Source organism: Corythoichthys intestinalis, chromosome 17 (genome assembly GCF_030265065.1).
Source record: "Corythoichthys intestinalis isolate RoL2023-P3 chromosome 17, ASM3026506v1, whole genome shotgun sequence".
Taxonomy (NCBI): Eukaryota; Metazoa; Chordata; class Actinopteri; order Syngnathiformes; family Syngnathidae; genus Corythoichthys; species Corythoichthys intestinalis.
Window position 1 is genome coordinate 14,474,805 of NC_080411.1, and position 14,034 is coordinate 14,488,838.

Here is a 14,034-nt window from a genome sequence, read left to right on the forward strand (position 1 = left end):
GAAAGGCGGCAACAATAAGCTCATCAAGATATTCCACCGCGACGGCAAGTACGGCTTCTCAGACCCGCTCACTTTCAGCTCCGTGGTGGAGCTCATCAACCACTACCGCAACGAGTCGTTGGCGCAGTACAACCCGAAGTTGGATGTCAAGCTGCTCTACCCGGTCTCCAAGCACCAGCAGGTACGTTGACTCACCTGTCTATGGTAACCAGTATTGTTTTTGGCAGCCATTTTAATTTTCATCTTAGTCTTTTAGACGAAAACACTTATCAGTCTAGTCATATTTTAGTCATTTCTAAATGTCTTTGTCTAGTTTTCGTCGACGAAAAGGTAGAAAATTTCATTTAGTTTTACTCAATGAATACATTTTTGGCTGTACAATGCAAACGTTCTAGTCCAAAGACACATAAATAAACTAGGGGTGTCAAATGATTAACATTTTTAATCGAGTTAATTACAGTTTAAAAATAATTAATCGTAATTAATCGCAGTTAATCGCAATTCAAACCATCTATAAAATATGCCATATTTTTCTGTAAATTATTGTTGGAATCGAAGGATAAGACACAAGATGGATATATACATTCAACATACAGTACATAAGTACTGTATCTGTTTATTATAACAATAAATTAACAAGATGGCATTAACATTATTAACATTCTGTTAAAGCGATCCATGGATAGAAAGACTTGTAGTTCTTAAAAGATAAATGTTAGTACAAGTTATAGAAATTTTATATTAAAACCCCTCTTAATTTTTCGTTTTAATAAAATTTGTAAAATTTTCAATCAAAGAATAAACTAGTCGCCCATCATTGTTGATGTCAATAATTACGTACACAATGCTCATGGGTGCTGAAGCCTATAAAATCAGTCGCACCCAAGCGCCAGCAGAGGGCGACAAAACTCCGAAAAACACAATTAACAACATGACATTTCACTGTGCTGTCATTTTAATCTGAGCGGGGCATGTGCGTGAATTCGTCAAATATTTTAACGTGATTAATTAGAAAAATTAATTACCGCCCGTTAATGCGATAATTTTGACAGCCCTAAAATAAATCAATTAACATTGACAGACAAGCACATATTGTAGCGTCTATAAGGACAAGGCCAATTTTATGATGCTAATACACACTTAGCAGGAAAAGAGTACATTGTTTTCAATAAATTATACCCACCTGGAAACAACGAACTGTATGAAAAAAAAAAAAAAAAAAGTTTAAGAGGACGCTCGCCACACTAAAGTTTATGCTTGTGCTAATGTGAATGCTATGCTAATGTGGCGGGTAAAAATTAGTGTGTAATGATCACTCTTGACAGACCCTCAAAAGCTAAAGCAACATTGCATATTTTCTGATGCCTAGATAAGAAAACAAATCTTACCATGTGTTTCAAAACAAGCAAGCCCGGAGCACAGCCTAGCTTGAAGCACATCCTAAACTTTGGTTTTGAGTGGCTCTGATTTTTCTTCATATTTGTTTTTTTAACGTGCCCGTTCAGACTGCCTTTTTCCATTGAGTTTTATCCGAGTGTTACACATGCTCACTAACTCTCTCAGTCTGACACGTGCTGAGCAAACTGACCTATAGGGACGCAACGTCCTTATAGGGTGTCATATTTTGATTTCCAAAAAGAAGACACAAATAACAGACAGAAATAATCACTGTTTAGTCTTGTATCCAAAGTTTACATGGGATATACAGTAAATAACACATGCATGCACTGTACATGACGCATTTTTTTTTTTTTTTTTTTTTTTTTTTTTTTTTACTTTTTATGGTCTAGCCCGCCTCCTCCCTAAAAGCGCAATTCAAGCTAGGTGCTAAAGCTAATGCACAGCTCAGTCGCTGGCGCCGTCCTCCCTGCCTCTCTTGCTCTTTGCTCACATAATTGGTGAATGAATTGTGGTTTGGAAGACTTGAGAGACCGCCGCCGCATTTTGAAAAATGTGGCCCAAATCGGATTTTAACCACAGACGAAAATAACCAAGATCAGATTTGAAATGGTCTTCTATGTGACTTGTCCCATTCAGACTGTCAAGTTAGTGCCTCACTCGAGTCGGAAAAACACACCAAAAAAACTGAATTTGTGCATAAAGACCTGCGGTATAAACCTAGCTAAAGTCACATTTTCGTGAAAATTTCACGCATCGTGAACATGAAAGATCCTATGTCGCATTTTCATCTCGTTGTCGTGTCGTCAGACGAAAACTGGCATTCGTCTTATGTTTTAGTCTCTCAAGACATGTTTTTAGCTTATCATCATGAAAAAATGGTTCGGCAACAATTCCAATTCATCGTTGATGAAAATAACAATGACTAAAAATAAGTGACCCATGGTTTTTCAATTTTTCACAATTTTTCGTGATTATTTTCTGAATTCACTGAGGTATTTTTCAGGGGTTGTTGTTTTTGTTTTTTTCCCCCAGTTTGGCTTTTTCGTGTTTCAGTCCATCAGCATCAACAACATCATTGTTGTTGTTTTCACAGAATGCTTTCTTGCCTTTTAGCGCAGGTTTTCATGTTTTTAAAAAAACTTTTTAGATTTTACGTGTTTCTTTTTTCAGAGGTTTTTTTTTTTTTTTTTTTTTTTGCAGTTTGTGGCACTTTTGACATTTTATTCCACTGAGCATTAACAGTCAGTCTTCTCAGTTTTGGGGGCATTTACACGTTACTTCATGTTGATTTTGAGTCACTTCCTTTTCATTTTGGGACATTTCCGGGTTAATGCCTGTTCAGTGACAAAAAATGAACATGAAAAGATCCGTAAAACCTGCAAGTGACCCAGAAATGGGCCAAAATTATCAGGAAGTGCCTGAAAATCAACATGAAATGCCCCAAACATTAACTCATAGGCTGCCATTGATATCCAATCCGTTTGTCGTCGGAGGCCACCCCCCCCAGTTCAAACTGATTAGACGTCTACTTGTGATAAACTCGTTTAAAGTCTCAGCAGAAAGGTGAAAAAAAAGCCACGTCATTGACAGTTAACAATGCTCTGTTCTGCTCTCAGGATCAAGTGGTGAAAGAGGACAACATCGAAGCCGTGGGCAGGAAACTCTGCGAGTACCACCAACAGTACCAGGAGAAAAACAAGGAGTACGACCGTCTGTATGAGGAGTACACCAGAACTTCTCAGGTAAGCGGCGAGCAGTGAACCAGGTGTACCAAAACCAATTTGACGTCTGTTCACTAAACACTTGCGTCTCCACGCGTTTCAGGAAATCCAAATGAAGAGGACCGCCATCGAGGCGTTCAACGAAACCATCAAAATCTTCGAGGAGCAGTGTCAAACGCAAGAGCGGTACAGCAAGGAGTACATCGAGAAGTTCAGGAGGGAAGGCAACGATAAGGAGATCCAGAGGTAAACCAAAATTGTTAGCAGTAGGGTTGCTATAGTATAGATGCTGAAATGTATCTGGATATGATATTTGATTGCAAAAGTATTTCAGTTATTTTTTTTTTTTTTGCATCATCAGAGGTCGCCTGAAATTTGTTGTCATGGGGTAAAATTGATTTGGCATTCGATAGCAATGGAGGGTATTTATGCGTTTTCTTTTAACTCGTTAGCTGCCATTGAACAAAAATGATTTGGACGTCTAGCGCCTTCAACGGTACTGAAAGATGAGCATGCACAAGCTAGTCCTCCCAGTTTAAATGAATTCAATTGGCAGGCAATCTGTTAAGTTTGAGTAACTTTCTGGTTAATTTTCAGGTATTTACGGGTCATCTAATGTTGATTTTGGGGCATTTCCTGGGTAACTGTTGATTTAGGATCATTTGCTGTTGAATTTAGGGTATTTACTGGTCAATTCCTATTTATTGGTTACTTCTTTAGATTTTCAGGATTTTCTGGGTCATTTCCTTGTTCGTTACGGGTGATTTCCTGTTGATTTTTAGGGTATTTGTAGGTCAACTCCTGTACATTGATCACTTCCTATTCATTTTGGGGCATTTTCTGTTGATTTTGAGCCACTTTCTGTGGGTTTTGGGTTATTTACAGGTCAATTTCTTTTCATTGGTTCTCCTGTTGATTTTCAGGCATTTCCAGGTCACTTCCTTGTTTGTCTCGTGTCATTTCCCGTTGATTTTAAGTATTTACAGGTCGATTCTTGTCCATTGATCACTTTCTATTGACTTGGGGACATATCCGGGTCACTTCCTGTTGATTTCGGGTCATTTTCTGTTGATTTTGAGTCACTTTCCTCGTGATTTTGGGGCATTCTTGGGTCACTTCCTGTAAGTTTTGGGTCATTTCCTGTTAGTTTCAAGTATTTGCAGGTCAATTCCTGTCCATTGATATCTTACTATTGATTTTGGGACGTTTCTGAGTCACTTCCTGTTGATTTATGGTCATTTTCTGGTGATTTTGAGTCATTCTCTGGTGATTTGGAGGCATCCCTGGGTCAATTCCTGAAAGTTTTGGACAATTTCATTTTGATTTTAGGGTATTTACAGGTCAATTCCTATTCATCGGACACTTCCTTTTGTTTTCAGGAATTTCCGGGTCACTTTCTGTTTTCCTCGGGTTATTTTCTGTTGGTTTTAGGGTATTTACAGGTCACTCTCTGTTCATTCGTCACTTCCTGTTGATTTTGGAGCATTTCTGGGTCATTTTCTGTTGATTTTGATTCACTTTTTGGTGATTTTAGGGCACTCCTGGTTCACTTCCTTTACATTTTGGGTCATTTTCTGTTAATTGTGGCGCAATGAGAATTTTTTCCTAAGAATTATTTATAAATATTGACCACCAAGTAGAAACAAGGTTAACATTTAATTTTATTATTTTTTTGTTTATGTTTTTGTAGTGTTGACAATGATATCAAGGACTTTTTGTCGTATTGATATTGAGTTGAAAATGGTGACAACAGTTGTTAGCATACAGTCAGGATCATGTCGGAGACCACGTTTTGAAAGTTTCATCCTTGAGAGGCGCAAGCGGAGCTAAATGGGTCGACCTCTTCTTTCAGGATCATGGGCAATTACGAGAAGCTCAAGTCGAGGATTAGCGAGATCGTGGACAGCAAGAGCCGCCTGGAGGAGGACCTGAAGAAGCAGGCGGCCGACTACCGTGAGATCGACAAGCGGATGAACAGCATCAAGCCAGATCTCATCCAGCTGCGCAAGACCAGAGACCAGTACCTCATGTAAGCGCTTACTGAGTTCATTCTTCAAATGGTGCAATATTTCTATTTACATAATATTTTGATAATTTTTTGCGGGCAGTAGTTTGGACACCCCTGACATTTGCACTTTTGAATAACTTGCATTTTACTCGAGAAATCAATGTGGATACAATTTGTATTAATTTATAATGTAAGCTCAACATGTCCGCTGTGGTCTCGTAGGTGGTTGACCCAAAAGGGCGTCCGGCAGAAGAAGCTCAACGAGTGGCTAGGAATCAAGAACGACAACACCGAAGAGTGAGCGTCACCTCCCAGCCGAATAATCCTGTCTTTTTCCAACCGTGCTAACGCGTTTATTCCGGCAGTCAATACTCTATGGTGGACGACGACGAAGACCTGCCCCATCACGACGAGCGCTCCTGGAAGCTTGGCAACATCAACCGGTTGCAGGCCGAGGCCCTCCTCCAGGGCAAGCGAGACGGAACATTCCTAGTGCGGGAGAGCAGCAAGGCCGGATGCTACGCCTGCAGCGTCGTGTACGTAGCCATTTTCAAATACAGTGGTACCTAAAAATATGAAATTAATACGTTACGAAATGGCTTTCGTATCATGATTTTTTTTCATATAATGAATCGCGTTTGTAAAGTAGCCTTAATTCGTTCCAAAGTCTACTGAAGCACTTCATGAAATTTGCTGTCATGTGTTCTGATTGTCTTTCTTTATTTGTAATGCTTTTTCGCCTCCTAGTGGTGCCGTAGTGACTACACTGCAAAAACACACCTTTAAAACTAGTTAAATTCCCTTGTTTTCAGTGTAAATCTACTAGAAATAAGAGACATTATCTACCAGTAACTTTTACTCTGATTTCTTAAAATAAGAAAACTAGCTAGCTGAAAATAAGCTTAACAGAAAAAAAAGAGAAGAAAAAGTTAGTACTGTATATTTAATCTTTAAAAAAGCTTGTTTGTCAGAAATTTTCTACTTAAAGAATAGATCTTGTTCAAAACATTATTTGAAAGCAATTTTTTCTTGATTTAGGTGAAAAATGACTAACTTTTAGATGTTTGCTCTTAATAAGAACAAATAATGATCCCTCGCTATTTTGCGCTTCAAACTTCGCGCCTTCAGTCCATCGTGGATTTTTTTCAATTAAAAATAAATTAATAAATACAGCATTTTATTTTAAAATGTTAAGCTATGTGCATGTAGACATGTAAAAATAATTGTTTTATATGTATGTATCTCATTTAAAAATCATGATTATTGCATTTGCAGTGCTTAAAACCATTTATACATCTAAGGGTTTTTTTTTTTTTTAATTTGCAGTGTAGTTTGTTTGACTAATTCTACACTGCAAATTTATAACATTTCAAAGCTTTTTTAAGATTAAATATACTAATTTATTGCTTAAAATAAGATCAGATTTCATGAAATCTAATTGAGTAAAAGTACTTAAAGCGCTGGCAGATAATTTCACCTATTTCTCATAGATTTAATCTGAAAAATTTAACTCGTTTTAAGAAGATTTTTGCAGCGTACAGACGTTATCACATGACTATTTAAACTCATGGCAAACACACTGCAAATTTCAAACGTCTTCATCAGATTATTTTTAAATCTAGTCAAATCATTTTCTCCATTTTGTTTTGAGTGTTAAAGACTTGTTAACAGATTAACGCGTCAGGTTATTCCACTTTATGTAAATATTACTATTTGTTCTTATTAAGCCCATACATCTAAAAGTTGGTCATTTTTCACCTAAATCAAGAAAGATTTGCTTTCAAATAATATTTTGAACAATATATATTCTGGAACAACAAACGAGGTTTTTTAAACATTAAAAAATACTAACGTTTTGCTTAAAATAAACCTGTTAAGCCTATTTTCAGCTAGCTATTATTCTTATTTCAAGAAATCCGAGTAAAATTTACTTGAAACACTGGCAGATAATTTCACCTATTTCTAGTAGATTTACACTGAAAACAATGGAATTCAACTTGTTTTAATTACCGTAATTTTCACACTATAAGGCGCACCTGACTATAAGCCGCCACCCACCAAATGTGACACGAAAACGGCATTTGTTCATAGATACACCGCACTGGACTATAAGCCGCAACTGTACTCACTGTATTATGGGATATTTACACCAAAAGATATTAACCAGTAATGCTTTATTTGGCAGCAGGATCATAAGACCAAATGAACCACCATGAAGCTTTAAGTCAATTAACTGCAAAGCTTTGTTGCTTCAAGAAGCTTCATTTGGCCATCACTGCTCCCTTAGAGAACACAGGCAACCTCTGCTGCCACCTGCTGTAAACACTGTTGTCATCCAATTTGCCTCCAAGCATGCATTGTAACGCTACAGATGTAAGGAATATTCAAAATTTATGTTCTGTGCTAATTATTTCTTCAGTTACTGTTCCAGTTGTTTCATTAATTGCTAGTTATGGTATCTGCTAACACTTTATTTGACAGAGGCACCATAAGACTGTCATTAGACAATCATAAATATGATATAACACTGTTATGAACATTAATAAATGCTTATAACAGATGTCATTTAGTGTTATCCGGCAAACTATCTCTCTTTTGAATGGATATAAAAGATCCAAACTGGCGTTAGTAACGTAATTTGCCAGATGACACTACATGACATCTGTCATAAGCATTTAGTAATGCCCATGATAGTGTCATGTCATAAATATGTCTTATGACGTCGCTGTCAAATAAAGTGTTAACAAATACCATAACAAGTAATGAAGGAAACAACTGGAACAGTAACAGAGGAAATAATGAGCACGGAACATGAATTTTGATTGTTATTTACATCTGTAGTGCTGTAATGCATGCTAGGAGGCATATGTTGCCTATGAACCCAAATAAATCAACAAATAAGCCGCACTCGACTATAAGCCGCAGGAGTCAAAATGAAGGAAAAAAGTAGCGGCCTTTAGTCCGAAAATTACGATAGGTGTGTTTTTGCAGTCTTGCGATACTCTTTTAAGTTTCATTTGGGCTGGTTTTATGATTCAACTGTCCATCTCTCCCCATGCAGCGTGGACGGCGAGGTGAAGCACTGCGTCATCAACAAGACGCCGTCGGGCTTCGGTTTTGCCGAGCCGTACAACCTTTACGGCTCCCTGAAGGAACTGGTCCTCCACTACCAGCACACCTCCCTGGTGCAGCACAACGACTCTCTGAATGTGACGCTCGCGTACCCCGTCTACGCTCAGCAGAGACGGTGAGGCGACTCGGCGGGTCCCAGGTGCTAGAAAGGAGGGGAACCACCTAAAGACCGAATGTACTTTTGATCCTCTCTCAAGCGTTTGCGCCCCCCGCTGGCCAGTCGGACCCCTTGCCCGAGGTCACTTTTTCCTAAAACTCTCAAAAGAGCGGTGACGCAAACCTAACCTTTTTTTTTTTTGTGTGTGTGTGTGTTTGCGTATGTGTGTGAGTGACTGCGTGAGGGCTGCCAGTTATTGGGATAGTCGACGTAATCGTTGATTATTGTTGCGACGAGTTAACTAATTGGATCGTATGTAAATTCATGTTTTTTTTTTTCTTGCCGTCATTGTTTTTCAAAGCAAAATCCTATACAGGTAGTCCCCGAGTGATCAATATGTAAATTTTGTAGATAAAATTACACTAATTTGCCTGACAAAAGTCCGCTAGCTTAAATGCTACAAATGCTAACGTAGTTACAATTCTTATAGCAAATCGCTCACATGTAACTCCACAAACTGTAGCTGTAAACTTAATTACAAATGCATACACAAACATATATTAGCTGAAACAACTTACAGCCTCATGTGGGCCAAATCAGAGCGCAGCTATCTTTTATCCATGTCAGACGTGTTAGCTGCTCAGTCATACAAGGCGACAGTCCAGCCGGACCCAACACTGCCACCAGAGGGCAGTGCATCCTCTATTATTAAACAAAATACAATACTTTTGGACTTCTTGGGGTCGTTAAAGGGTTCAGTTCGACTTATGCGGAAATTCAGTTTACATCGCCAGCGTAGGAACGGGACTCGTTCGTAACCTGGGGACTACCTGAATAGTAAATACAACATTTTATTTTTTTAAGTTTAATTTTCATATTTTAAAATTGAATGGAATTAAGAATCTCTTTTTTGCAGATATTTGGAAATATACTGTAAAAAATAAGTTGTTTTTTTTTAACTTTTTTTTTTTTTTCATTCATTCTTGCCATTCTTACAAACTAAATTAAAATTAAAATACTGATTAATTTTGTTTTCTTTAACTTGACTAAAAGAGAAGAAATTGTTTCTTTTGTCTTATTTTACATATATCAAAAATTATCTAAGTACAAATTAGACTGAATATTTTCCCCCCCCATTTTTGTTTTTTTTTTTATAAAACAAAAGCAAATATTTGCAAATATACTGCAAAAATCTGCATTTTTACAGATTTTTCCCCCCTTTTTTTTAGCTTATCTCTACTAATATTTTTCAAGTAAAATTCAAATGGATTTTTCTCCTTTTGCTTTTTTATAATTGAAATAGTCATATAATAAACCCAATTCACACCCAGTTCCTAAGAAAATATCAAATACTTTTGAGTTCATCACAGGTAGACGTCCCTGCCAACCCTCCTACTTCAAACAAATTGGACATCTACCACTATCAATGACCTCAAATTACTTCAAAAGCCTAAAAAAAACATCATTTATACAATTTTCAACCCCACATTGTCTCAAAATGATGAACCAATTATCAAATAATAGTTCTCTACTAATTGGATTCAATGTGGCAGCCCTAGACGTGTGAAAGGAAAGTGAGGAAAAATTGTCCACGAGACCAAAACGAGTGTTATGTGTGTGTGCGTGTGTGTATACTCACTGGTATGAACTGTCAAATAAGCAGACGTGGATCAGCTGATCAATGTAGCATAATGGCACTTTTTAAAGCCTTTTTTTTTTTTTTTTTGGTTCCTTTTGGACGAGTCCTATGGACTTTTCGCAGGAGGCAGCGGAACAATGAACCAAGTGCACCAAAGCGGACAAAAAAGAAAACCAACTAAAAAAAAAACAAATGAAAACAAAACCAACAAAAAAAAAAAGTTCCATTTGAGTTGATTTTTGTTTAATTTTCTGATATGCTATGCAATTCAGGGTTTCCCACAGAAAACTTGCAAAGCCTGGTGGCACACAAAGCCCTACAGTGTTTCTTAGATCTAGTCAAATCATTATCAAAATTTGAGCGTTAAAGACTAGTTAACAGATTAATACGTCAGATTATTGCACTTATTTCAAGTAAATATTGCTGTTTGTTCTTATTAAGTCCATGCATCTAAAAGTTGGTCATTTTTCACTCAAATCAAGAAAAATGCGCTTTCAAATAATGTTTTGAAGAATATCTTATCTATCGTCTATCGTTTATTTTCAATGGGAATTTTTTTCCCCCCAAATCAACAGAATATGATCAAATATCAATAGGACGTGTCCCCCAAACTTCCCCATTTCCATTTACGCTTATGAAGAGTGCCGCCATTGACGGCCATGGACGTCCAAATTTCCCATTTATTTCTAATGGCATTTTATCATGTTTTTTCATTTTATTGATGACAATGTACTTCGATTCCGTTGACATCTATGTAAGTTGATACCATTGACGTCCATGGATGTCCAAATTTTTTCCCATTCATTTTCAATGGCAAAAAAACAGTGTCCCCAAATCAACAGGAAATGACTAGATATCAATAGGACGTGTACCCCAAATGTCCCCGATTGCATTGACGCTTATGGAGGGTGCTGCCATTCACGAACATGGACGTCCAATTTTCCCAATCAGTTTTAATGGCTTTTACTTTTTTTAATGCCATTGACAAGCATTATTGTCCATTCTATTGATAGACCTGAGTGGGGCGAAGATCTGTATCTCCACAGAGGAAAGACCCAGGTGTAATTTCTCCCGAAATTGCAGTTTCTAGTTGACTTACACTGAAAACAAGGGAATTTAACTTTTTAACCCCTTCAGACCTGAGCATGCTGCTGAAGGACATGATGCGTTCACGTCTCTAAACCAATAAATCCGTGTTGTTTTTGGCAGCCATTTTAACGGATCTGCGTCATATTTTAGTCATTTCAAAATGTGTTTTCGTCTAGTTTTAGTCGACGTTAACGCTGTAAAATCTGAAAGTTTCCCTCCATAAAAAAGTAAGAAAATTAAGAAAAGTTATATCCGCCTGGATGCCACAAACTGTATGTAAAAAAAATTTTTTTTTTAAAAAGTCTGAGAGTTTAGGAGGAAGCTCGTTGTTAACAATAGCCTAATGCTAACTTGAACGTGAATGCTGTGCTAATGCTACAAGTTACATTTAGCACTCAGCAAATACCTTTATAGGCTAAAACAACACTGCATTCTGAAGCTAATGCTAACGCAGATGCACGCTAACGCTAGGAGTTACATTTAGCGTCTGATTATCACTCAGCACAGACCCTTAAAGACTAAAGCAACATATTCTCTCTTGCCACGATAAGAAAACAAATCTTATCGTGTTTCCAAACAAGCAATATGGAGCGCAGCCTAGCTTGAGATACATCCTAAACTCCAGTGAGGAGGCAACACATCTCACATGAGTGACACGACCCAAACACTGCCACGATGCAAGCTGACGTACTCCACGTACAATATGAAAACGTCACGCATTGTGAAGCTATGACAGAAACGTTTTCGTCTCAATGAAAACTAGCATTTGTCTCGTGACGTTTTAGTCTCCCAAGCCACGTTTTTAGCCCGTCATAATGATGAAAAAATTGTTCGTCGACGAAATATTTTCGTTATCAACATTGTTGACGAAAACAACACAGCTGGAAGTAAAAAAATTTGCATCAGGACATGGTGCTGTGCTAGCTAGCTAGCACGCACATGTTGCTCACATAGCATCAAGAGAATAGCACGCTAGCAGAAATCTACAACTCATTCTGGGTGTGATGTCATCATCAGTTTGTAGATTAAGTCACTCACCGTAGTATTTCAGAGCACCTTTAAATGTAGAGTCTTACAAAAATAGCAGACAGATTTGTTCACATATCAACCTTTAGATGTCGCCATTGTGCTTTCAAACATTTGACCAAATACTGTTCCAAAATCTAGCTTTTATACAAAAACCAGGCGAAGGAAAAACTCTGACAGCCCGCCGGGCTTCTAAAGCACTGTGGGAAACCCTGCAATTTGTTTGTTCTCACTCTGTTGCAAACCGCGATATAAGCTTGTGTAAATATCCACAAGGGTATTTTTACCTACAAATGCCGCCGACCTACCGTCAACGTATGATTTTGTTGTTGTTGTTGTTGTTGTTTTTTTAAAAATAATAATAATAGTCAGACTTTACTATGAAAGACTGTAACGACGGTAAAAGATATTTTATTATTCCTGCGTTGCTTCAAACCGCTCCCCCCACCCCGTTCTCAGGCGGAACCTTCAGAATGGTCCAGGCTGCTTCGCCAACACCGCAGTATAGATTTATTTTCATAGAAATATATACGCATAGAAATATATATACGTTCCCCCAACGTGAGAGACTGTTTTAAGATTAACATCCATGATTCACTGAAATATTTTTCTGTATCAGAAAATGAAATGTGTACACCAGGTGCTTTCGTTCATTTCATCCATCCGCCCGATTTCACGCCGATATTATTAACCCCTTCGGGGACATCTGTTCGAAAGTTAGCGTTAGCTTAACTTGTTCACTGCCAGCCCCAGATTGCGGAGTATGTGCTGTGGTAGTTATTTAAAAAAAAAATTTTTTTAAGAAGGGAAATTGATATTGAACTCGCTTGATTGCTTTCTTGCCCATGCCAGTTAAAGTCTAACTAAGCTATGTTTGATCAGATAATTAAAGGCGGGCCACACTTATTTGAATTTATCTTCTCCCCCCCCCCCCAATTTATTAAAATTGGTTGTTTTTTTAAAATTAATTTTTAAAAAAATTTTATTTCATAAATTAAAGAATATACTTTAATTTTATGATGTATGTATATTTTATTATCTGAATTATTATTATTTTTTAATTAATATTATTATTATAATTAAGCAAAATTAATCAAAAATTAATTTTATTTTTTCTAATTGCAATTTATACAAGATTTTTTTTCTGAAATGGATCCTTCAATACATTTTCACTAAGATTATATTTTTTAATTGCCCATTGCAAAATGTTATTTTAAAATTTGAGTTAAAAAAAATAATAATAATTTTCTTTTTGAAGTTTTTCCCCCCAAATTGATCTTTTGATTAATTTATTTGAAATTATATTTTTTAATTGCCCATTGAAAAATTTTATTTTAAAATTTGATTTTTTTTTTTAATTTTTAAAAATTTTCTTTAGGAAGTTTTTCCCCCAAAATTGATCTTTTGATTAATTTATTTGAAATGATTAAATAAAAAAATTAAAAAACATTGTACAGCCCATCAAATGCATGTCAAACGGGGACCGCAAAATGTTGTCCCGTGGACTACAATTGGCCCTTGAGCCGAAGGTTTGAGAACCCTCTGTAATATGAATGCAAAAAAATCTGCGACTGGCAGTGAATGAGTTAACATTGACGGCGATGGACATCCAATCCGTTGATCTTCACGACACGGGACACGCAAATTTCACAAAACGAATTTAGGCTCCTAAGTGTGCCATGTGACTTTTTTGTTTTGACTTTTTCATCGAGCTGCTGATGTATGATGATTTTTGAAATATCGTTTCCTCAGTATCAAGCACCGTTTTTTTGTTGTTGTTGTCGTTGTTTTGTTTTTTTGACTTTGTACGACGACGGGAAATTTCCCGCTCGCTTTCGGTTAATTGGTTTAACAGTGTTGCTTTCAAAAATCTGTTCTGGCTTCCACTGAAAAAAATAAATAAAAGCCTTTGTTTTTAAAA

The 14,034-nt window shown here is 36.9% G+C and overlaps 1 protein-coding gene across 3 annotated transcripts in view; it reads left to right on the plus strand.

The window, feature by feature from the left end:
* The window catches only part of LOC130905239 (phosphatidylinositol 3-kinase regulatory subunit alpha), a 59,260-nt gene extending 45,226 nt beyond the window's left edge, over window positions 1-14,034 (plus strand). For all 3 annotated transcript variants that reach the window (XM_057818418.1, XM_057818419.1, XM_057818420.1), the window contains 7 exons: window positions 1-181; window positions 3,018-3,143; window positions 3,226-3,368; window positions 4,975-5,151; window positions 5,353-5,427; window positions 5,496-5,666; window positions 8,192-14,034. In XM_057818418.1, coding sequence (XP_057674401.1) covers window positions 1-181; window positions 3,018-3,143; window positions 3,226-3,368; window positions 4,975-5,151; window positions 5,353-5,427; window positions 5,496-5,666; window positions 8,192-8,381 — 1,063 coding nt within the window. In that variant the 3' untranslated portion in view covers window positions 8,382-14,034. The remainder of the gene's footprint in view (window positions 182-3,017; window positions 3,144-3,225; window positions 3,369-4,974; window positions 5,152-5,352; window positions 5,428-5,495; window positions 5,667-8,191) is intronic.